The 24,787-nt window shown below is 41.1% G+C and overlaps 1 protein-coding gene across 2 annotated transcripts in view; it reads left to right on the forward strand.

Moving 5' to 3' along the window:
• Positions 1–24,787, forward strand: part of MAMDC2 (MAM domain containing 2) — a 62,118-nt gene that overhangs the window by 16,886 nt on the left and 20,445 nt on the right. For both annotated transcript variants that reach the window (XM_071730551.1, XM_071730550.1), the window contains exons 3-7: positions 15,744–16,009; positions 16,736–16,820; positions 17,786–17,923; positions 21,362–21,618; positions 24,471–24,564. In XM_071730551.1, the coding sequence (XP_071586652.1) occupies positions 15,744–16,009; positions 16,736–16,820; positions 17,786–17,923; positions 21,362–21,618; positions 24,471–24,564 (840 nt within the window). The remainder of the gene's footprint in view (positions 1–15,743; positions 16,010–16,735; positions 16,821–17,785; positions 17,924–21,361; positions 21,619–24,470; positions 24,565–24,787) is intronic.

Genomic DNA, 24,787 nt, shown 5'->3' on the forward strand with positions numbered 1-24,787 from the left:
TCAGACATCGAGATGTCTTCTGTAACTCTTTGGCCATCCAGACAAATTTTTTGTCCATTGAGCAGTCCATCCATCAAATCTGTATCTCTCTTAGTCAAAATTTGTTCTCAATATCAGGCAATTTTTTGAGTTTAAAAAATGGCTTTCAGTTTTGAATATCATAATTAATATTTCACTCATCTTGACGAGGCTCTGAATTTTATTGAACCTCATTTTTATATTCAGCTATGCTAACGTATTTCTTTCATAGATGGCAAAGAAATATACAACAAGTCTGTCTGATCAATACAGTTTGGTTGCAGGGGAATTTGCTTTCTTTCTGTTTGCATGCCTCATTATTAAGACTGTGTCTGTTTGTGTGATCTGTTGCCCAGGTTTCAACATGTTGTAATTCTATGGCAGCACTTTTGCCAATACACAATATGACAGTATGCAAACTAAAAGCCAAGTTTCAGCTCTCCTGGAGAATGGATACTGTTCACTTTAAATTACTGTTTATTAAAAGGCCACCTTGAGGCTGAATTCTAGCATCCAGAAAGGCATTCAAAAAGCTGAGGTGTGATTTTATTTGAAAATTCAGCCTGTGGTGCTACAATGGGAAACTCCTTCATGATTGCTTCCATAGAACATATAGATGATCATGTTAACCAGACACTGTCAAAGTGTGCTCAGTTTGTTTTGTCTCACACTTGTTTTGCTATACCCAGTAGCTCCCATAAGAAGGGAATGCATCTTCAGGAAGTGGCCAACAGCTGCTTCTCAATAAGGAAGACTTATTAAACTAGTTCATCATCCCATTAAATATCTATGTACTCTTTCTCCCCCCAAAAAAAGGACCTGTATTTCAGAGGCAAAATGTGCCCAGAAGGAAATTCTGAGGTCAGCTATTTTGGATTTCCTATAGATTCAGTAAGTAGAAATATAATAATGAGCCTTACAGGCCATGCTGCATTTATGTAGTCTGCAGGTGATACTGGCAGCCCACGAGCACTGTGCCTGACGAGGATTGCCTTAATCAGTTTTAACCACAAAAATCAGTCATTAGGGAATGGGCGCATCTGCCTCAGCTCCTGCACCAGAGGACTCCTTTCCTGTACAAATGGGGTTGCCAGCAGCTTTTTGTGGCACATTTCATTCATGTCAAAGAACAAATGCTAAATGCCAACAGATCTACACAGAAGTGGAGCAGGTTTCAGTAGGTGCCAGTCTTCTGCCTACCACTGACCTTCCCATCTGCAGGACTCTTTGCAATATAGTAATTTCTCATCATCTGGCAGGCAGACACAACTTTTGCTTCATACAAGAGACACTTCAGCTTCTGCCTATAGTTGCTACCTAGTGGTCTTTTGGGAATCCCTAAAGCCTTAATTAAACAAACTTTTCAATTGATACTTTTTTCTTTCCACTTTTATGTCTGATGCAGAATTTAAGCCCATGTATACTACTGAATTTGACTTACTTATGCAGGGAGATAGAAAGACATTACTACAGGTTTATTCTCTCATTAAACACCTGAGCTACCCGTTAGATATGCTTTCAGCAGGGCTCTGTGGTTTTAATTTTCTCCTGACTGGTCTTTGCATGCCCCAGAGATGCAGATGAGGAAAGCAGGTTTAAAAATAATTGTATGCTTCTTCTGCTGGAATCACTCTATATTCTCCTGAAACAGCTGTGAAGCAAAGCCATTTTCCTCCCCAGAGGGTTATAAGGAGCACCAGCCAGGACAATGTCTTGAGGCCAGTTTCCAGACCATTAATACTCCTACAGTTTGCTTTAAGAGTAGAAAGTTTGCAAAGAAACAGTGCCTTTATCTGCAATATATAAAAGATATTGCAGACTTTGTTATCTTTTTTAAAGCAGATTTTAAAAAAGCCATCATGAAAAAAAAATCCTGTGGAAGAGAAAATGTATATGAATATTCCTGCTTGATAGCTTTCTTTGTGTTGCATTCTGTATCTCTTACTCTCTAAAGCAGTATGTGCTTTTTTGCTCTTTAAAAAATTGTAGGAAATTTGTTTGCCTATTTGCATAATGTATTTTATTGACTCACCTCATCACTACCATTTTTCTTCATTAAAAGTCAAAATCTATATAGCAAAGTTCTTTTTTGCAGTGTTCCTGTGAAATTACATTTTCCTAAATTCTGGATGTGAAGATTTTGGCCTTAGGTAGTTGTCATATATACTAAGTCATTTTGGATCAGCTTCCTGATAGTGTTAGAGATCAGATTTTTGAAGACTGGTGTGTGAGACCCCGTGTTTCCTCCCTTAGAGCACAGCAGTTAGAAGAGTACTGGCTCAGTACTTTGGGTTATTTCAGTATAATGCATTGAAAAGTTCCCAACTCTCATAAATATTTCCCTTGTTTTCCAAGATAAAACTTGGCAAGCAGCTACTCCTGTGGCCTAGTTTACTCTCAGCTGTTGAGGTGTGGAGGAGGAGCAGCAGCTCTAGGAGTTTCACCCTGCCTGTGCTGTGAGTCTTCCTCCTGCTCCACAGTAGAAGGTAGGGACTGTGTCAGAAATACTGATAATGTGTTTTGTGGTAAATGTCTCTGTTGTGTGAGCTGAGGAGCAGCCATCAATGCTATTTGAGTTTATAGCTTGGAGCTGAGTCAGAATAAACCAATCCTACACCTTCATTTTTAAGAGATGGGTGGTATATGTGTGTGAAATTTGAGCCCAAAATAAAGGTTGGGGAGCTAGGCTTATCACTTATTAACATTTAATAAGAAGTTACTTGCCCCTGTAATCCCTGAGATGTCCATTGATACTTCTTGGGTGACTACAGTGGCAGATTTCTTCAGTGAGCAGTGGGTTTCCCTGCAGGGTAGCGGGCAAAACATCTCAGAGTTGCTGCTGGGACAATTTGAGACTTAAAAATCTGTTTCTTGGTACCAGAAACAGTATGGAGTCCTTGGCAGTGACCAGTGGGCACGCCAGGAACCCGGCTGGTGCTGTCCAGTGCAGAGAGCAGTGTGTGGAGGGGAGGGCTGGCATCCCTCCAGCGCGAATTCCCGTCTCCGATTTCTCCCTAAAGGCTGCCTGTTTTCTGAAAATACTTCTCCAGCAGATAATTCACTGTTCCTGGGGAAACCGTAAACATACAGCAAATGAGGTGGGACCAGTGCTGAACATGTTTGTTGATACTGTATGAACTTGGGTAACACCTTCAAGTGTTCTGGGATTTGCCTTGTCTCAAATAACTTCTGAATTATACCTTATGGCAAGTGCAACACTAAAAGGCTTTCTCAGAAAAACTGGACCAAAGACTGTTTTTAGAAAGACCACACAAGGTTTGATGGATAGAACAAAGTTCTTTATGCAGTTTTATTTTCTGCACAGGTTACTTTTATTTAGAATAAGTACAAGGCACATGCTGTTCAGTAGAGCAATCATCTGTTGACACAGATACCACAACCAGCTCAGGCAGTGCTCCATGCTGAAAAATGTCAACGGGGGCTAGAGGGTGTGGTGGGGAGTATCTTTACGTGGCTTGTTTTACACTCAGTTCTTCCCTGAGCCTCCATCTGTGGCCAGTGTTGGGTAGTAACAGTCAGCTGGGAAGAGGTGGGGTTGGATCATCTGGAGCCTTTTGGGGTCACTTCATTACATTCTGGGCAATAAATCAGGGTGCATGTTTGCAAGGGAACCTACATTTGCAGGTAGTGAGTGCTAAGTGCCCAGTGAGATCTGGCAGCCCAAGACCACTTAGGTAAGTTAATCTAAGTTGGTTTTTATGGATTTACATAAACTTCATTAATATCTCTGTGATCACCCTTGAACATTTAGGATATAATGTTACATGAATGAGGCCTAAGAGCCTTAATAATCTGTAAGGTGGAAACTAATGGCAATAAATAATAATGATAATAAAAAGTAATGAGAGCCCATAAGCACTTAATACTTTGGGAAGTTTCGACAAGCTTTTACTTACTTTGGCAGTGAAATGGGAGTCAGTGAGGATATCCTGAAGGAAACAGTCTCATGAACTGGCAGGGCCAGATTGATAGATTTTTTTTCAATGACCAGTTTACATCTCCAGTGTTATTTTTGTCTTGTTGAGTGTGGCCTACAGCTGAATCAGGGTATGCAAAATGCCCTTGCAAACAAATGCCTGAGGTTAATACTGGATGTTCACTGGAATGACATTGCAGTAAATGCTAGGATTTGCCAAAAGTTTCAGTATCTTTTAACTTCCAAAGCTATCTAGGAAAAAAAAGAAAAAAAGATATTTGGGGCCTGTGTCAAGTATAAAGTCTAAGCATCTGTGATGACAAGTGTCCCTGGACAGCTGGGGAGCGTGTGAAGGGGCTGCCTGAAGGAATTTGTTTGTTGACCATTGCCTAGTGAGGGGAAGCTGAGAAGCTGCCATGACGTGACAGATGTGTGAAGGGTGGATGTGGCCACACAGATGGTGGAGCCTGTGCATATTCTGGGTTGCATCTGATGGCCTGAGGTGAATTCAGATGTACAAGGTCATTCATCAACTTGGGCTTAGTCCTGAAGAAGAATTAGACTGTGTGTTTTAAAACACAAAGTCCAGGAAAGCTAAAGTGGAGCAAAACTCTGCTGATTATGGTCAGCAACAGGATACTTTGTGGAACTGAAAAACACTGGTTCCTAAATCTGAATGCCTAAACAGTTTTGTAACTTTTATTGGCACCCATTTCTTCCTCTTCTCTCACACTGGAATTTGCACAAGGGTACCGGGTAATCCTTACAGACACAATTCTGGGTAGTCCAAATGTCTTGCTTGGAGCTTCATCTCCTTCCAGTGGTGCTGGGGACTGCAACTACTGAGGTAGAGGGGAGGCAGCCACAGGGCACCAGCCCCTCCCCACAGAGGCCCACTCTATACTGTAAATTACTTTGAGACCTTATGAATTTTGAGACCAGAGGTAAATTTCTCAAGGTGCAGTATTCCATAGTCCCTATGAAAACTACAAAGTCATTCTTAATTATTCTTAATGATTACATGTAAGTTTCCAGAGGAAAACCAGAGCAAGCTCTCATTTCTGCCTGTTGTAGTGATTCATAGTTTTAAAATGATCAACTCAGCAAGAAGTGACAGAAAGTAATAATTGAATATGAGAAACAAAGCTCAGAGTAGCCTTGATAGGTAAAATTGCAGGGCTGTAGAATCCCTCTTGTTTCATTTTGCCAGCTGTAAGACTTCATGTGAAAGGATTCTCAGACAGAAGTGATCATTTGTCAAAAGAAACTCTCTTGCAGGAGGAGTAGGATTATCACCAGAGGCCCTGTACTTAGCTTCCAATGGATGTACTCTACCATGGAGCATGGATATGTACCATTTGAAGTATACTTTCTGCTTGAAGGAAGCTGGAATGTAAAATTCTTTTACAAGCATCTCTCAGCATAAGGGATTTGATACCTAATGATTCAGACAGTACAACAGGTTATACTTAAAGATCAGATGGCAAAGATAGATTTCAGGATTAGATGTACACCTGTTTTCCATTCCCTGAAAACATGTCCATGAGATGTTTTAGAGATTGCTATTATCTAACCTGGGGTTATTTGTGTAAACCCTTCAAAAACTCCATTCCCCAGTTTTGTGGATTTTGGCTCAGTCTGTCTACACTCACACATCTTACTTGCTGCCAGCTGCCTGCCAGGCAGGAATAGATATACAGGGCTGCAAGCCTAGAAGCATCCCTGGTAAATTGAAGCTGCCAGTACTCATCTTTGAAGTGGTTAACTGTCTCATGTAGTTTTGCAGAGCTCCAGTAAATATTAGCCGTAGTCCTGGTGGTTGTGATGTTCAATATCAATAGATGTGTTCCTTGGCTTCAGGTTATATGTTTGCAGATTCTGAATACTCCACCACTGCATGTTCCTCATCCAGGATGAAGCTTACTGGGGCAGAAGATAAGTCACTGTGGCTTCTTTCTTACTTAGAGTGGATTACTCGAGAGTAGCCATTGAATTAACACAGCAGCAGCTGAGGGGCTGCAACAGCAGCAGCTGGTGATGAGCAAGCTATGAGACAGCAACCTCCAACATCTTTTGGAAACTGATGGTGTGGCTGGTCTGATTCCTGCAGGTGACTTCTGCCAGGGACAAGGTATGTGGGCATAGCTAACATTTTTTATTTGATCTGATGTAGCTGGGAGAGACAGACAAGTGTTTAGGCAGGTGAGCTGACTTTTGGGATAATGTTGTAGGCCAAGTGGTTTGGCAGGTGCAGGGAGAGAAGATCCATGCTGAAGAGAAGTTTTTCTTTTGTAATCTTTCACAGAGTGCATCCTCACGGTTTGCAGATGCACTCCAGAAGACAAGGAGTCTTTTCTTTTCCCAGGGCCAGTGTTGCAGCTTGTCCCAAGAGTCCCCTGCATGCTGTGTCCCTACTTTTGCATCTAAGCAAAGTTGTACTGGGGAGACTTTTGTCCCTGCTCGCCCCATCTCTGGGACTTGCTTGTCCTCTCCATCCCAGGGCCACTGCTGGCTGGGACCAGAGATTTCCTGCTTCCTTGGCTGAGTGCAGGTTTGCTTCAGAGTTTTGCTTAGATGGTGAGCATCACAGGCTTTTTGTATAACCCCACTGGAGCATACCGAGGAAATTTCTCAAAAGAGAAGACTTTTGTAGCTCAAAAGCACAATCTTCCAGATTAAAGGAAATCCTGATATGTGGCAACCAAATCAAGGTTAGTTGGGTTGGAGCATCTCTTTCATCTCTCTCAAACTCTTACTTCCCATGATTGTGCTTGTCACTCTGGTCTGGAGAAAAGCGTGGTCCCAGAAGGCCCCTCCCTTAAAACACAAGAAGTCCCCTGTCCTTTAGTCTGGCTCACCAACTTCCTCATGTTCATTCTCCTGTGGGACAACAGTTCTATCTAGGTTGCAAATCTGAAGGATTTCATTTTTTAAAAATGCCAAAGCTTCATGGAATGCAAATGGGTAGGTTTGCCTTGGGCAGGCTGAGACATGCTCAGCACATGATACAAAGCAGAGCTCTTAATATATTACAGGCATATTCTACCACATCCCACCATGTGCATCTGCATAAGTAAATGAGGAATGAACAAAGTAAAAAAGACAACATAATGTAAGTGAATACTGTAAGAGAGAAATTTTGTATTCTTTTACTGAGGGAAGGCAGCCCTGTGGTGCATTATGCCAGGACAAGCAGCTGTGCTGGAAGAGGTATCATAGTGCTTTCCCTATGTGCTTGATCCTGGTGGAAACATGGTTTATCAAAGGGACAGAGCTAGTAAGGAAAGAGATGAGCACTGTGAGCAAGTAGGTGCTTGATGGTTTCTGCTTTATCTGGTTTTTATCTTTAGCATTCCCTGTGCACTGGGGACAATGGAGACTTATTTCTGAATAAAGAAAAGGCTTTACTGAATTATTTCTGATTCAGAAATTCACATCAGAGAATTTTGTGTCTCCAACTCTTACATGTGTCCTGCTCAAGTATACTAGCTCACAGCAATTGCAGAGATGGCTTTCTAAAAGAGCTGTTGCAAGGAAAACCAGAGATACCAGAAGAGAACCTGGCAGTCTTTGTATCAGCAGATAAAAAGTTGTCAAAATTATGTCATGAACAGTATGAAAAAGAGAACTGAGTGGTAGGAACAACAGCTCCCTGGGACTAATGTGTTGGCTGGAACAAGCAAAAAGAAAACTTGAAAAGTGTATAAAAATCTGAGGTCATTGTGGAAGAAAACAGACCCACATGCTTGTGTTTGGAACAAACAGAAGATCTGTTGTAATTGGTTCATGATGTGAGGATCTTGGGACTTCATGAGGGAGAGCAAGAAGAGGACACAGCTGTTGCCAAAAAGCTCTTACAAGCTCAAACATCACCACTTCAGTGAAGCAGCTCCTGTAAATCAGAAACGCAAAACAGCAGCACAAGCTGGACCATTGCCAGACTTTCACAACCTCACATGCGGAGGGATGGAGGCTGGAAGGCACTGCAAGAGTGGTAGTAGCTTCAATCAGATGCAGCAGTCATAGTGTTTCAGGCCCAATTGTTTCACTTCTTTGGTTTTTGTAAGGTTTCCTAACAGCTGTATTTCTGAACTTTCTGGGGGAGCAAGGGACAGGGTAGGAAGTGGAGCTGGTAGTTAATCCAAGCCTTCCACTGAGTAAGGAGCCTTTGGAGATTCATGCCTTGGGGTCGGGAGACACCACTCTCTGGCCCAGTGGCCATGGCAAGCAGAGGGTAAAATGATAAATCCCAGAGTGTGGGGGGAGACTTGGTTTGTAAAGCAAGGTGAGCAGGAGAGAAAACTGCCAAGGAACTCCTGGTGTCAAGGCTGTTCATTCCACAGGAGAAAGGTGTATCTATCTTCTTCTGGTTTGAAACCTCTGCCCCCTGTCCTATCACTACATGCCCTTGTAAAAAGTTCCTCCCCAACTTTCCTGTAGGCCCCCTTCAGGTACTGTAAGGCCAAGATAAGGTCTCCCCAGGCCATTTTCCAGGCTGAACAACCCCAACTCTTTCAACCTGTCCTCATAGGAGAGGTGTCCAGCCCTCTCTGATGTTTTCCATGGACCCACTCTAACAGATTGTCCTGGTTTGGGCCAGGATAAAGGTGAATTTCTGTCTTGTACTTTTGCTTTCAGCTAATTCTCTTGTAAGTAGCTGCACTTGCTGAAATTAACAGCAAGTTTCTCAGTCAGTGTCTGCTTCTAGGACTCATAACACTCGGTGTTTATAGTTACAGATAGAGACTGGTGTGCAGAGCCAAGAACACTGCTTGGTTCTGAAAAACATTTTGCAGTCTGGAGGCGAAAGGGAGTAGAGAGGTCCCACCTGCAGCCCTCCTTTAGGGAGGGCTGGACAAGATAGATGGCTAGAATTGACCAAACAGAGTGTTCCGTCCCATACACATCATACTCAGTATAAATTTGAGGGATCATGAGAGTCAAACCCCTTCTGCCCTATTCCTTTTTCCCCTTCTTCACCTGTCTCTGCTTGCTTCAGCATCCTGGGAAGATTCCATCCGTTCATCTGCCTGTGGTCCTGATCCGTGCCAGCCTGAATGTGTGTTCCTGCCTCCAGCTCCCAATTGCTGCCTGGAATTTCCCAGGGCTGCCTTGCAGCCTCGGTGGTGATGTGAGAATTAGGGGAAGGGAGGTGGGAACATGGTATCATTTTTCCATATATTTTTATATCTTTAATAATTTTTCTTTTTTTACATTACTGTTTCAGTAAAGCTGTGTAGTTTAGTTTCCAACCCATAAGTCTTTCTCCCTTATTCTCTCTCCTTTCTTTATCAGGGAGGGGGACTAATAGAGAGCATCTGTCATTCAACTAATTGCCAGCCCAGCATTAAACCATGACAGATTTATTGGCACATAACGTGGGGCTTAAGCTAATTAGCTTGATCCCAGTTCAAATTTTTACTAATTTGCCTGAATAGTTTGAATTCCAACTCCAGTGGGAGGATACTGAGATGGCTTTGCTGACTGGGAGTCAGACCTCTTTCTTTGGAAATTTCACAGGGTTGGAAATTAAACCAATTATGCCGTAGCTTTGGTATTCAGGGTATGTGATATGTGATTTTGAAGCTGGGATTAGTGTTAATATCTGGTTTATTTTTGGTAGGAGCTGCTTAAGAATCATCGTTACAGTACGGTCTTCAATACTGATATACATTGTGGTACATGGGTGCAGTGGTGTTTCATATAGAGATAAAAAACTTGGTTGGTATTTACACTTTCAGTTTTAATTTGGGAAATTATGCCACTCCGTCTTATTTTGGGCTGACTCACCAGATTTTAGTAGCAATACCATTTAGTCTCTGAATCTCCTGGTGGATATTGTTTTTCTCCTATATTGGTGAGGAGTGAGACAAAAACCACAGTCATGAGAATGAGCATGCCTTTTCAGAGGCCAAGAGTTGCTGTTTGGAGAGTGAGAGCTGCCCCTGGTACAGAGAGCACCCCCACTCCTGCCCCCGCAGCTGCTTCTTGCAACCCCTCACACAAGGGCACAGCTCAGATGTGGCCTGTGAGCATCACCAGAGTATCTGCTGCATCTGCAGCTGCTTCCTCCACCCCCACAGAGAGTGCTGCTCACCAGAGCCTCTCCCCCTCAGCCCACACTGAAAAGGAAAAAGATGGAAATCAGAAATTAGCCTTAACCCTTCACAGTCTGAATGAGATGAGCAGGTGATAGAGGAAATAAAGGATGCTGCCTCTCCTCATAGAGCAGCTAAAGCAGAGTCAGCTGAGGAGGACTCAGAATCAGAAGTACGTGTTCAGTCCTATTCCATGAGGGACTTGTGTACTCTGAGAAAGGACCAGGTGAATCTGAAGAAAGACCTGAGCCCCTTCTCACTTGGTTACTCTACTGCTGGAATGATGGGGCTGCTACCATAACATAAACTCAAAGAGAAGTCAGGCAATTGGGATCTCTGGCCAAAGATGCAGGTATTGATCAGGCATTTGGGGAAAAGGCTGGAACCACCAGCTTATGGAGATGACTCTTGTCAGCTGTAAGGGAGAGATATCCCTATAAAGATGAAATAGACTGCCAGCAGACCACAGCACCTACACTTTAAAAACATATTGAGTATCTAAAAGAACTGATCCACGCCTTTATTTTGCTGGGCATCCCAGAGCTGGACACAGTACTCCAGGTGGGGTTTTGATGCAAGTGGAGTAGAGGGGGAGAATCACCTCCTTTAATGTGCTGTCCATGCTTCTTTTGGTGCAGCTCAGCATACTGTTGGGTTTCTGGGCTGCAAAAGCTCATTGCCACCTCAGAAGGAGCTTCTCATCTCCCAGTACCCTCAAGTTCTTCTCCTCAGGGCTATTCTCAATCCACTCTCCGCCCAGCCTGTATCTGTGGTTGGGATTGCCCTGTCCCAGGTGCAGAATCTTGCACTTGACATTATTGAACTTCATTACTTCAGCATGGGTCCATCTCTCAATCCTGTCAAGGTCTGTCTGGATGGCACGCACAGCTTGGTGGTGTTGGCAAACTTGCTGAGGGTGCACTCAGTTCCACTGCCCGTGTCACTGACAAAGATGTTCTTATAGAGTGCCAGTCCCAATACCAACCCCTGAGGAGCCCCACTCATCAGTGGTCTCCACTTGTTCTCAACTCAAACTATGAACCTTCATCTAAACCTCATCTTTACCCAGGGATAAAATCCATATGCAAACTTCACTTACTTCATCTGCAAAATTATGTGTCTCTGGCTGTATTGTCAATGGAGAGCATCTGTCCTGCCTTGACTGCTTTGCTACCTTTTTTTTTTTTTTTTTTTTTTTTTTGTGTGTGTGTGTGTGTAGATTATTAAATAAAAAAAAAAGACAAGACCTAAAGCTACAGCCTAAAATCCAGACAATGAGATTCCAGAGCAGGTATCAGTAGATCAAATTTTTTGTTCTAAGAAAGCCTATTAATAATTCTTTCTTGTTTCTGTATGGCAAATCCAGGGAAAATTCAGATGTGATTGGTAACTTCAAGACATTTGTTTCCTACAAGTTTTCTGTACAAATTAGTGTAAATTCCCAAACTTTTTCTGCTTCATATGTCTTTAATACTATTTCTGTAGGAGTCAACTGCTTATATGCAGTTTTTCTTGTAAAACTGTGCTGCTGCTGAACTAAGAGAAAATCTGTGTCAGACACAAACCCCACAATGGTTTAATATGTCTGTGGTTACCCTTCCATATTTTTACAGAGGAAATATATATTTGAAAAAATAACTTGTAATTTTAGTTATCCCAATTGTTTGTGTATTGCATTTTGTCAGTGGAATTCTGTTTAGTTTATTAGCCAATGTCTGTCATTTTGACTTGTTTGTGTTATTACAGAGGAAGCAATCAGTATAGTTTCTGCTCTGTTTTAGGAAAAAATAGTATCGTTGGTCTCAACCTCTCCTTCCCCATAGCCTTTGATATAATACTGCTGACTGTTGGATTGATGCCTATTTGCTAAGTAAGTAAATAAATATAGATCTGGAAAATTTTGGTGAGTGACTTAGTGAATGTATCACTGGTGGTAACTGAGCGCCTCTTGGGCTCAGCATTTTGCTTGGACAGGAAAAATGTAAAATGAGCACATGCTTGGTCCTGTACAGTTTGATGCAGTTGTCAAGAAGGCAGTGAAGTAACACAGCAGGTAACAAGTCATTATAGGAATGCGAGTACAAAATGCATTTCTTGCCATCCTGAGTAGTGAGTGAGGGGTAAGGGAACATCCCCTTTTTCACATCTTCTGGCTGTAAGAGTTTGCCTTCATCAGGGAAGTGCTAGCTTTTAGCAGTGGAAGGTAGTCAGTGGTCCCTGGCTTTCATCATCTGTGAAGAAGCTGGAGTGATGTCTTCATGATAATGGTCAAAACCCCATCCCATCTCCTACAAGTGGAGAGTTCAGCTTTTCTCTATTTCCACAGCCCCTCCCTGAGCAATTAATTGCCAGAAATTGTATGCTTGTGTCTCTGTGTCATCAGCCACTTCCTCACATTTTCTGACTATCTCTTGTTTGCTCTCCTGTGATTTTGAAGAGCAGCCCTCTCTTGATAACTCATGAATGACTGCTATGAAATATAAGTACTATGGGCATTAAGAGGAGGAGGATTTTCAAGAAAAAAAATCACGAGGCATGCAGCAAAATGAAGCTGCATGCTATGTTTTAATGAGATACTTCAGACTACAGTACTGTGCATTCATGAAATTCTCCACAGACTGCTAAATATCCTTCTGTTACTCCCACAGACAAGCGTGGAAAGTTGTCTTTTTCTATACTGTAAGGAACCCTCTCTTTGCATTGGTTTGGTCAAACAATTGCTCAGTGTCCATCCTTGAACTCTGCATGTGAACCGTCCTTTCTGCAGCAATGGCAAATGTCGTTGCTATTACTGAAATACAGTTGATTAAAAAGGCCATTTAGTCAGTGCCAGCATTCATTGGAAGAAGTTTTACATTAACATTTTCTGTGCTTGATACTATGGAGTGCCAGGCTCCCTGGTCCTAATTGGCAAAGCATTTAAACTTACACATAAAGCTCTCTATCAGTGCACCCATTGATTTCAGTGAAGCCAGACATACCATAAATCTTCCAGAAGATGCTCAGATGATTAGCAGGCTGTGAGTGAGAACACTGCATTTCTGGAGACCTAAAAAATAGGTAAAATTAATCTCTTTAAAAAAAAAAAAAAAAAAGAGGGGCAATAACCCCCCCCCAACGCCCAACTAAAAAGAAAGTTCATGGCTTTTGCTCTATCTTTGCTCTCATATCAGGGGGAATCAGCCCAAGTGAGAATAAGTTCACTGCAAACAGAGAATGCAAAGTCAAGTTTATAGTAATGTAATCATCCTGACTGGAAACTCTAAGAGGTTTACTTTCTCTTTTAAATCACTATTTTTGTAAAAGAACCTTAGTCTCTGTTTATAATAAAATTTCAAATCCAGGCAGCCCTCAAAGCCTTACAGCTGGTAATTTGAGGTCTACATGTGAATGTGTATTTCTATGTCAACACTAATTTATTTATGGAAAAAAAATAAAGTATATTATAAGAAGGGTCTGCTTCCTATGGGCTTTCTTGTGAAGTGCAGACAAAAATAGGGCTGAAATCTAAACGAAAATTGCCAGGCATGGATTCTGAATTGTAGGTTTCTTTGTAAAAAAGATTATCCAAATTCAGACTAGCCTAAAAACACAGGTTCTTTGTCTCAACTAGATATTACTGCTTGATCAAATATAAGAAAATATGTAAGAAGCATTAGATTTCTGTGTGAGCCTTTGTGTTTTCCCACTGTCCTCCATGCATGTAAAAATCATGTGTGCCTTGGACTAGCACATGCCAGTAAATAAATGCTGTGCATGCTAACTCTTATGAACTAATTAGATATCTGTTTGTAAGTGGATGTTTTAGGCACTCATATTTTACGTAGTGGTAGATTTAGCATTTTTCAGGTGCCTATTTTTAAATATTTGTTCCTGAGTTTATTTTTCTTATATATGCTGCTGCAGTAACAAGTCACTTGTACCTAAGCAGTGATTTTGTATATTCCTCAAAGAGACTAAAACCAGACCCAGTAGATATAAAGAGAAATTATGGTAAGAAGCAAAAAAAATTCCATTCCATAAAAGGAAAGGAAATGCTGCTTTTCTGTATTTACACAGTCCCTTATACTGCTTAGGGCTGCATTTACCCCGTAAGTAAGTAACAAACATTTATCTTACATTTGTTAAACAGAAATGTACAGTACAAATGGGCTGCTGTGCACAGTGTCTGCAGGTGAGAGATAGCAGATGCAGGGTAGTGCCACAACGTGCATTGTCCGGGGAATCAGATGTTGTCAGACCTGCTGCCCACTCCTCACACCTTCCCAGGAGTGTATGGAAAAGGACTTTGGGAATCTCATAGACTAGATGGGTACCTGCTGCTTGCTTTGGGGGAGGCAGTGATTTTTCACATTGGAGAAACCTTAATTAGAGGGGCCTGGTACAGCTGGGGGGCTCAGGAAGGATCTGGCAGGGGGAAGGTGTGTCTTGTGGGCAAGCAGGATATTTAACATCAGTCTGACTCCTGACATGTTCAAATTAAGCAAGAGTTTACATATGTGCAGAAACTGATACAAGTTCTGTGGTCAAGTGAAATGAGATTAAAGAAGAAGATATATACTCTCTGGGGAGAAGATAGGTCTTATGCTTCTGGATGTGTCATGACTTACTTGTAGAGTCCCTGACAGCTTTTAGGACTCTTGCTTGCAGCCTGGCTGCTGAGGATTAGTATCAGGAATGGGATTTGTCTGATAAGAATTTTTAGGTTAGGAATATCATCTTACAGACTGTCTGTGGGCTAGTGTTTCAGGCATGAAGGCCCTAGCTTGTTTTCTGGTTTTGTTGAGGTTTTTTCAAAGTTTTCTTTCTCTGTTTCACTTGTTTCTGACATTGCATCCCAGTGCATTTCTGTGACTCCTATATCCCATTTTACTCTCCTGATCTTGTTTTTGATGTGTTAGTAAAGTCTCCAAGACCAGACTTCTGTTTCACTGTGATTTATTTACCGTTGCTTCCTTTCTCTACATGTTGTTTCTCTGACATTTTTTGTCACAAATGACAATTTGTGACATTTAGCTTGTAATCACATCCTTTATTTTGGTTTTGGAGAGAGGTTTATGTTTTAGGCCATGGTTCTAAAATATCCATCTACACAGTAATATTGAAATAATCTCACTGAGACCACCTGTACATCTTAATGTAACTTTACATTTAGCACTTTTTTTAATCAGCAGAACTGTACATCGGTTTTATTACTTAAAAGCATCCTTCTAGTTTTCTTGTATGAAATCAGTAGTACTTCTGGAGTTCATGGCTACAATGTGTTTTTTATGCAGTGCTTTAAATTCTAAATTCTAAAAATGAATTTTGTAAGATTTGATCTTTAAAACAACTAAGTATTCATGCAGCATATTCCTGCTTGTGTAAATTATATTGTCAGTCAAATCTTTATAGACTGTCAGTTCTGTTGGCTAATACTTGCTAATCTGCTTTACACTGATATAACACCTTTAAAGATTTACAGTGCTGTTAAAATTGTAACTAATACTTCTGTGAGACACATGGAGTGACACGTTTGTGTGTACAGTAGGATATCAAAAGGTTAAATAACTTTCTTAATGAATCAGTTCTGGTCTCAATCTCCAGATTTAGCCCCAGAACAATCTTTCCTTTATAAATAAGTACTTCTATCCAGGCCTGGAAAAGCGAAGCCTCAGGCATTTATTATTCTGATGTCTGTCTATTCCCAGGACATTACATTTCTGTGGATACATCTTACAAGGGTGAGAAAGCAGTGCTGTCCAGCCCTGAGCTGTACTCTGAGGAGTGGAGTTGTGTCAGACTGATTTATCAGATAGCAACGACTTCGGAGACTTCACCTGATCCCACCAGGCTCAACCTGTACCTGAGGCAGGAAGGAGAGAGCTTTGATCGTTTGCTGTGGTCAACCACCGAGCCTTCAGATAGCTGGCTCATAGCTAGCCTAGATTTAGTGAACAGCACAAAGAAATACAAGGTAAGTCTGACTTCAGGAGGTGCTGCGGGCTTTCTGGTGCATGTCTTCGGCTGTACAGACTGCCTGTCAAACATTTCCACTCTGGGCCCTATTTGTGTCTTTCACCTCTTGGACTGGCAGCATCTGGGTCAGTATACCCTTTTGTCCCTAAAATCAGAGGGAAGTGCTGGCTTCAGTCAGGCAGTCGGTGATCTTCCCAGCAAAAGCTAGGAGAGCACAGCTGGCTGATCCATTCCATGGGGATGCCTCACCTTCTGGCAGCCCTGTGGAGCTGCTGGCATCCTGCAGCAGATACCTCACCTTCCAGGTCCTGGGTCAGCAGCTGTGATCACTTCTTCCTGTCCTCTGCATCCTTCTGGTTGGAGTCAGATCTAAAAGGAGAGTAATTCTACCCAAAAGCTGTCACATCACATCTCTCTCAATAGCACTCTGTAGAGCCACAGTGGAGGAATCTGAAGTCCCCCTCCTACTGTTAAATGAAGTGAGGAATTTTTTGGCACATTGTCCTTCGGTGTACTTTCTGTCCTGGACGAAGGGCGTTGATTCCATCGTTAAAGCATTCTGCCAAGCTCTTCCAGCAAAAACACTTCCCCTCACAGTAAGGATGATGAGCCATGCCCCTCCCCATATATTTCATTTGTTGTGCTGTTTATCCTCTTTATATGTCCAGGGTGATAAAGGAAATATTGAAACCTTTTAGTTTACAGTTTGCTTTATATTGTGCAGATTGTACTGGAAGGTGAAATGGGACAAGATAAATCCTCTAGTATAGCAGTTTTTGAAATTAAAATAACTCCTGGATATTGTATTGGTAAGTACTGTCTGCTCAGCTCCCATATTTGTTGCGTAATAAAAAATGCCTTGTTAAAAGTTTTAAAACTGAATTAAATATTTGAGTTTAGAAAACAAACAATGTTTCTTTCAGAATGTTTTTCCTTAATGAAAAGTAGACTGCAATATTTGAAACAGGTTTTTTTATGCTAAGATTGTCCATGCTAATATGGATTTTAGTGACCCATATCTATGATATATAGACATTTCATATACATTAATTCATTCTAAAGCTATTTATTGTTCAAGCAGGAACACATGTTTCACTTTCACAAAATTACACTGCTACATGTACTAGACATAACAACTGCTACATTATCGCTGCTGCCTGCCTGCCCATGCTTCCTGACTCTGCATGTTTCAGGCTGCAGAGTCAAAACTCTGTTGTTATTTACACTTACTGCTATTTACTCATGACATTTGCCAAATACTGCTAAAGAATTCCAAAATCTCAGTAGCAAGGAGGCCAGGACACCTTTTAATTTCTGGTGAGCGTGGGTGGAACTCATCTGAATTGTCACAATTCTTTGGCTCTGTAAAGAAAGCAAAGCAACCACATTATTCCTGTGGAATGCTAATCCTGCTTTGCTTCTGTCCATCTGTGATTTACAAGTGGTAGCTGTGGTCTAACAACTTAATGCTACAAGATGGAATTTTTAAAATCTATTTTGATTGGTCCTAAATTTCAGCAGACCTTCATGGCCAAATAACGAAAAGATAGACCAGACTGAATAGGGTGGAAATGAGAATTTTCTCAAAGATTTATCAAGAATTGTGGGTAAATTTTCTTCCATTATAAGCTGTTCAGTTCTGTGTCCAGCTGTATAAATATAGGTGTTCTCTGCATTGCTATATGTAAAACAAGGTTAGTGCTTAGCAATAGCCTCTCTTGCAGTTTCTGTGATGAAAAAGTGTACACTGAGCTGCTGGTGTCTGAAATTGCAGAATGTGACTTTGAAGAAAATCATCTTTGTGGCTTCATGAACCGCTGGAACCCCAATGTCAACTGGTTTGTTGGTGGAGGGAACATTCGCAATTCTCAGTCTGTGCTGCCCAGAGACCACACACTTAACAGTGAACTGGGTAAGCAACAAATGCAGAACAGAATTGTAGTGGGAAACTTAAATCTATGATCCACATATGACTTTTGCTGCAAATTATTATGTGAATTGTTTCTTTTCTCTGGGCATCGGGTGGGGTAAAAATGACTTACGTGAGAAAGGGGAATAGAAAATGTGGGAAATTTGTAGAAGTTCACGCAGAGTTTCCTGTAAGATTTATTGTAAGGTTGTCATGTCCTTGCTAGGCTTCAAAATTACTAAAACTAAGGGTAAAAAATTGGGTGGAGAGGGGTAAAATTCTTTTTACTGTGTATTTTAAAAGTACGAGCCACAATGAATTTTAAAATCTTGTACTGCTGCTCTGTACAGAGGTTTTGTTTCCAGTGGCTGTTGGGCAAGTCTAGTAGGAAAGCTGATGAACTGAAGCATATTTAGAGAAATTCAGGTTAAATTGGAGAGGTAGGAGGTTTTTTCTTTCAGTCAAATATGGTGCTGCTAACACAGCTTGTCAGAGCAGAATGTTTTAAAGACCTTAAGGATCTTCAGCACTGGGCCTACGTGAAATAATTGTCCCAGCCACCTTGTTGAGAGGAGAAAATTTTACACAGTCATCGAAAAGAGTAGGGGGATATCTCAGTCTTTGATGTAGTGCTGTATGAAGTACCACGTCGTGTGACAGTCAGGAGATTGAGCTTCTACAACATGCTATGTGTCTCAGACAACCTGATAACTGTGATGGTGCCAGGCATCACACCATGAAAAGCAGGGTTGATCCTCTTTCCTTAACTCATACCGCTGTGCCTTTTTATTTATTTCACAATTGTGTGAGTTGAGTGCAGAGTGTCAGTCTGGCCCTGCAGCACCCCATGGCACCTAAATGCTGGTAAAATTTTGATGGAAGTTTTACCCACCACAACTTCAACAGCAGACAGTGGCTCTATCTATTAAAGAAAGTACTATATATGATAGGAATTGCTGCCAGCTGGGAGGGTTCTTTTTTATTGTAGCCACAGCTTTTCTTTTTCACACCAAACCTTCACTGCTGACCACAGACTGAGAAGACCCCAAGAAGTCAAAAGTCACAGAAGTTCCTGATCTTTGCAAGAATTGTGCTTTGAAGGTGCATCAACCAGAGAGATCATAATAAAGTTATGAAATGTGGCAAAACCACAGTGCAGAGAAAAAATGATGCCCAGAACTTCTCAAGCAAGTACAGATGAAGTGTCACCAGTCCCCTGACAGTGGGGGCAGTCTGGAGGAGACCCAGAGTCAAGCAAGCTCTTTCCACTGGGGAGAAGTGAGAAGTGACATCTCCAGGTCTGAAAATGCTATTAGCTAATTAACATAGTTGTGTAGGTGCAAACCCAGTGGCACAGTTTGCAGTGTCCATGCTGAAGTACCCAGCGTCAGTTTGGTGCTTCGTTCTCCTCTAAGTTTTCTAATTGTGAAGGACCACATTTTCCTTCTTCAGCTGATCCTGTTTGGTGTTGTGTTTCTGGGAGTGCAGAAGAAGAAAAAACAGATGCAAAGAGAATCTGTGCATGTAGACGTGTTCTTTTAAAATCAAGATAGCTCTCCCAAAATCAAAATCAGAGAAGCTGTATCCTTTCAAAGTCCTGCAGGTCATACTGGCTGTTGGGGGGGGAGGAAGATGTCTACTAATCTGTTGTACATTTTTATGTTTATTAATATCTCCCAAAAGTCTTTTTCAAGGATCTTACAAAAAACCACAGTGTCTCAGTAAAAATAAAACATTTAGAAACGAATCCTAGGTAGACTGCGTAGAACCACAAAAGCAGTGCAATATGCAGAATAAAGGTTAATAAAGGTAATTTGATATTTTAAGTGAACTGATGAGTAAAATATTTGAGGAAACACATGGCTTATAGTCCTGCTCATTTATCTGGGTTGCTTCAATAGAAGTTGCACTTGGAAAAAGACTAATTACTGAGTTGTTGAAAGGTAGGAAATTTACTCAGTTGTAACACATTTTTTTGTTTATCAGTGGCTCCCAAAATTCAGAGAGTTTATTACTTTCTTTATTATCAAGGTCTCAAATAAAGACTTAAGAACCAGGGCCTTTTTTAGTGGATGAGGAAGAGGCTATGGATGTTGTTTACCTGGACCTTTGTAAAGCCTTCAAGACTGTTTCCCAGAGCATTCTCTTGGAGAAACTGTCTATATATGGCCCAGACTGTCGTGCTCTTTGGTGGGTAAAAAAAATGTCTGGCTGGCCAGGCCCAAAGAGTTGTGGTGAATGGAGTTAAATCCAGTTGGCAGCTGGTTACAAGTGGTGTTCCCCAGGGCTCAGTGCTGGGGCAAGTTCTGTTTAATGTCTTTATCAATGATTTGGATGAGGGGTTAAAGAGCACCCTCAGTAAGTTTGCAGATGACACCAAATTGGGCCAGAGTGCTGACATGCCTGATGATATGAAGGCTCTGTAGAGGGACCTGAACAGACTGAATTGATGGGCTGAGGACAGTCGTGTGAGGTTCAACAAGATCAAATGCCAGTCTTGGCCTTTGGTCGCAGAAACCCCATGCAAAACTACAGGCTTGGGGAAGAGTGGGTGGAAAGCTGCCCAGAGGAAAAGGACCTGGGGTTGCTAGTTGACAGCCTGCTGAATATGAGCCAGCAGTGTGGCCAGGTTGCCAAGAAAGCCAGGAGCATCCTGGCTTGTATCTTCAATAGTGTGGCCAGCAGAAGGAGGGACGTGATTGTCCCCCCAGCACTGGTGAGGCTGCACCTTGAGTACTGCGTTCAGTTCTGGGGCCCTCAGTTCAAGAAGAATATTGAGGTGGAGCGAGTCCAAAGAAGGGCAATGACACTGGTGAATGATCTGGAGAACAAGTCTTATAGGAGCATCTAAGGAAACTGAGGTTATTCAGTCTGGAAGACAGGAGTCTCAGGGGGGACCTTATTGCTCTCTACAACTACCTTAAAGGAAGCTGTAGCAAGGTGAGGATGGGTCTCTTTTCTGTATAACCAGAGGAAATGGCCTCAAATTGCACAAGAGGAGGTTTAGATTAGATATTAGAAGAAATTTCTTCACTGAAAGGATCATTAAGCACTTGAAAAGACTGCCATGCAGGTGTTTAAAAGATATATAGATGTGGTGCTTAGCACTGGACTTGGTAGGGTTAAGGGGTTAAGTTAATGTCTGAACTCGATGATCTTGAAGGTTTTTTTCCAACCAGAACTCTTCCATTATTCTGTGCATAAAGAACTGAGACTGGCTGCTTTGCTAGTGGTATCTTAGCCAAACAGCTTTGGGTTGTACATAGAAGGAAAGGAGCAAAACCAGAAAGCTCTCTTAGAATTACTAAAATTTTCAGGGCACCAGCCATCATTGTCAAGGTTGTTGAGATACATGTGTTGTACCTGCCCATCTCCTGATGCTTCATGTAAGAGGTGTCCTTTAAAGATCATCCTCATACCAAGTTTCTTTTCTACTTTTAGGTCACTACATGTATGTGGACTCTATTTACATCAAGCATTTTCAGGAAGTAGCCCAGCTAATCTCACCAAAGACCACAGCCCCAATGTCTGGCTGCTTATCTTTTTATTATCAACTTAAGCAGGAGAGTAGCATCGTTTTTACTGTTTACTTGAGAGACACGAGTGGCTTTTATGAAGAGATCTGGAAAACAGACAGTGCACCAAGCACCGACTGGGCTCTAGCAGAAGTTGACTTCAATGCACTGTACCCCAAGGAGGTAAAACAATAATTTCTGTACAGTCCAGCCATGAATTTCACGTTGCATCAGACAGCAGTGCTGACTCGGGCCAAGTTGGGAACATAGCAGTAGCCATCCAGCAGCTGATACATGAGTCTAAAGATGCTGGCAATCTGTTCTTTCCTTTTTCCACTCGGTGAGGGCCAAGGAGGAATCACTTTCCATACTGATACTTGATTTTCAGCAAAGATTGGTGAAGTGCTTGAACAAAATGCCTTGAGAGGTTGTAGAGTTCTACTACTGTCAGATCTTCCTGTTCCTACTAAATTATATCCATGTTCTCTTAGTTCCATATTTCTGTGCCTACATGATCCATTCTTGAGGGTACTGAGTATCATAATATAGTGCATGCTTCCCACTGCAGAAGAAAAATTTAACAATTATTTAAGCTTTATTTTCTACCTTATATAATCCCGAAACTCATTCTTTCTGTGCTTTCATGAGATAAAGTTCAAACTTGGTCCTAAGAGTACAGTAGTCTTTAGATATGAAAGCCAGCTCTCTCTGGTTACGATACTTAATTCCAAGAGTATCAGAAAGAAATTGAAATTTTGATTCCCATATGTGTACTGAAAAACCTCCAAAGCTTAGAAGATTGAAATAAATATTTTATATATACATATAAAAAAATCCAACTCACACACATAAATATATATAAAAACATGTGTGTGTGTGTGTGTGTGTATAGACTAGATGTATATATATATAGACACATATATGTGTATATACACGTTTACTTATATGTATACATATATGTATACACCCACACAGACACACTTGTCTAGGACTGCAAATAATTTAACTTTCATTCTGCTTGCTTTAACTCCACTTAAGCTATTTGTTAATTCACTATATGTCTGTGGATTTTCAGAAATTATTAGGGGTAAGGCTAGTTTTCATCAGTTATGTAGTCCTTTTGTGGTCTGTAAAGTCAGTGACAGAGACATCCATTTGAGTTGTCAGACTTCAAATGTCTTGGGAAGGGAGGTTAGATCTGCTAATGCCTCATGATGCTGAATGGTGAGTGGATTGCTAATTCAATATATATAAAGTAACATACAAAGGGAAATCCAGTCCTGGAACTATACATGGAAATTAATAAAGGATCGCTTAGAGCTTGGTGTTACTGCAGTTATTTGTGTGGAAAGATCCTTTCAGTGCTTAACAGCAGTCATAAAGCCAACTGGCATGTTGGAAACTTTATCAGAACAAACAGCAAAACAGAGGATGTTGCAGCACTACATGAATTCAGAGGGCATCCCTGTGGTTCAGCAGAATGTGCAACTCCAGTTAGAAAAGAATGTTCTAGAACTACAAGAGGGGTATGGGGGTAGCCTAAAGTATGGGGAAGTTATGCTACTGAAGTAACAGTTTTGAGCCTGTAAAAAAAACAACTGAATTAGATTGTGGGAGGCGTTCATGAAGGTTATGAAAGACACAGAAGAGATTAACTGTTCCCTTTTCCTCACCATTTCTGTTGCCATTCCAAATTGTTAATTACCAAGTAACAGTTTTAAAATAAACCAAAGAGAGGATTTTTTTACTACACTATGTAACTATAGAACTCACTTCCACAATTTACTATGGAACCCATTATCCTGATCAGTTAAAAATTCAGTTATTATGCATATTAATGGAGAAGAAAGAATCTACCAGGATGGGAATATGAGGGAAGAAGAGCTGAAAACTTGTCATTGTATTAAACTCTTTCTCTAGGTGACCCCTGCTGGAAACAAGACACTTGGCTATGTGGGCCTTTATTCTGCTCCAGGAATTTCTATGTAATCCAACATTATTTTAGAAATCACTTTATAGAAATAAGATTAAATTTTGCATGTAATTTCTTCAGTTGCTTCATGAGGGTCCTCCTATGTGTTTTATCTGGAAAAGAAATTCCAGGATTCTTTCCCAGTTCTCTTAGTTTGGCTCCCATCCCTAGGCAAGACATCACAGGCATTGCTTTCACTGGACAGGCTCTCACTCTTGAAGCTTTTGTCCTTTTATCCTTGTTGTGTCCCTGGGGTTGCCTTGTGGTTCAGGCTTTTTTTCAAAGTTTTCCTGTAACTCAGAGTTTTGATACTTTTTTTATACAATTTTTTTTTATACTATTTGAATTTTTTTTAGTACTGTTTGAAATTTAAGACACTTCCTCAAGAGTCTTAAAGTGGACCATTCTCCAGTTACTTAAAGAAACGGTGTCCCTTGGGAATGGCTAAATACAAACTTTGTTTAATTTTGTGGTAAACAAACCACAGCAATAGCTTTCCTGGTTCTTAAGTAATTTTTTAAAGGAAATATTCCCTGCCAGCTCATGCCAAACCATGTGTTTCAGTGTCTGAGCATATTATGAGCAAACAGTAAAACTTAATCTTGTAACAGCAGAGTTACTTTTAGCTCTTTTTAGTTACTTTTAGCAGAGTTTGCTTTTAGCTCTTTATTCAGATCTATTCTGGGCAACAGTAATAACTAGGCACCTTTGGAGTTCCAGTCAGTACAGACTGATGACCCTGAATTGTGGCTTTGCATGGCATCATGAGAGTGGTCTTACTGCATCTCCAAAACTGATATTTCAAGAAGTAGCAGATAAGCTATGTTCCCCTTGATTTTAACTTGAGCTTGAGTGGGCAAAGATCTGGTGCCAGGCTCAGGCTCTTAATTCACACCCCTATCACTATGTGATACAACTTAATTTGTCCCAACACCAGAAGTGCTGTCTGGGATGCCACAGGGTCTGCCTGGGACATCTGATCAGGATTCTGTAATATGAAGATATGTATGAAAATTATTGTAATGCATTTTGAGGGTGAATAACATACTATTATCATTTCCAGGTAGTATTTGAAGTTGCTTTCAATAGTGCCAAGGGAGGTTACGTTGCCCTTGATGACATTTCTTTCTCCCCAGTTTACTGCGGCAACCAGACAGGTATGAGTTTTTATTGCTATTTACCTTCCTCGTTCTCCTTTTCTTTGCCCCCCTCTAAACTGTCTGTCATTATTTGTAATACATGGTAGTGATGTGCAGATCATGGTACCTTATCAAGTGGCCAGCACCAATGGGCTCTTCTTCCTCCTGGTGACAAAACAGCAGATAGATATTAATGCCATTTGTTGAATCCAGAAGCCAGTCCTTAATGCTTTCTCTCCAA

This window comes from Heliangelus exortis, chromosome Z, assembly GCF_036169615.1.
Source record: "Heliangelus exortis chromosome Z, bHelExo1.hap1, whole genome shotgun sequence".
NCBI classification, from domain to species: Eukaryota; Metazoa; Chordata; class Aves; order Apodiformes; family Trochilidae; genus Heliangelus; species Heliangelus exortis.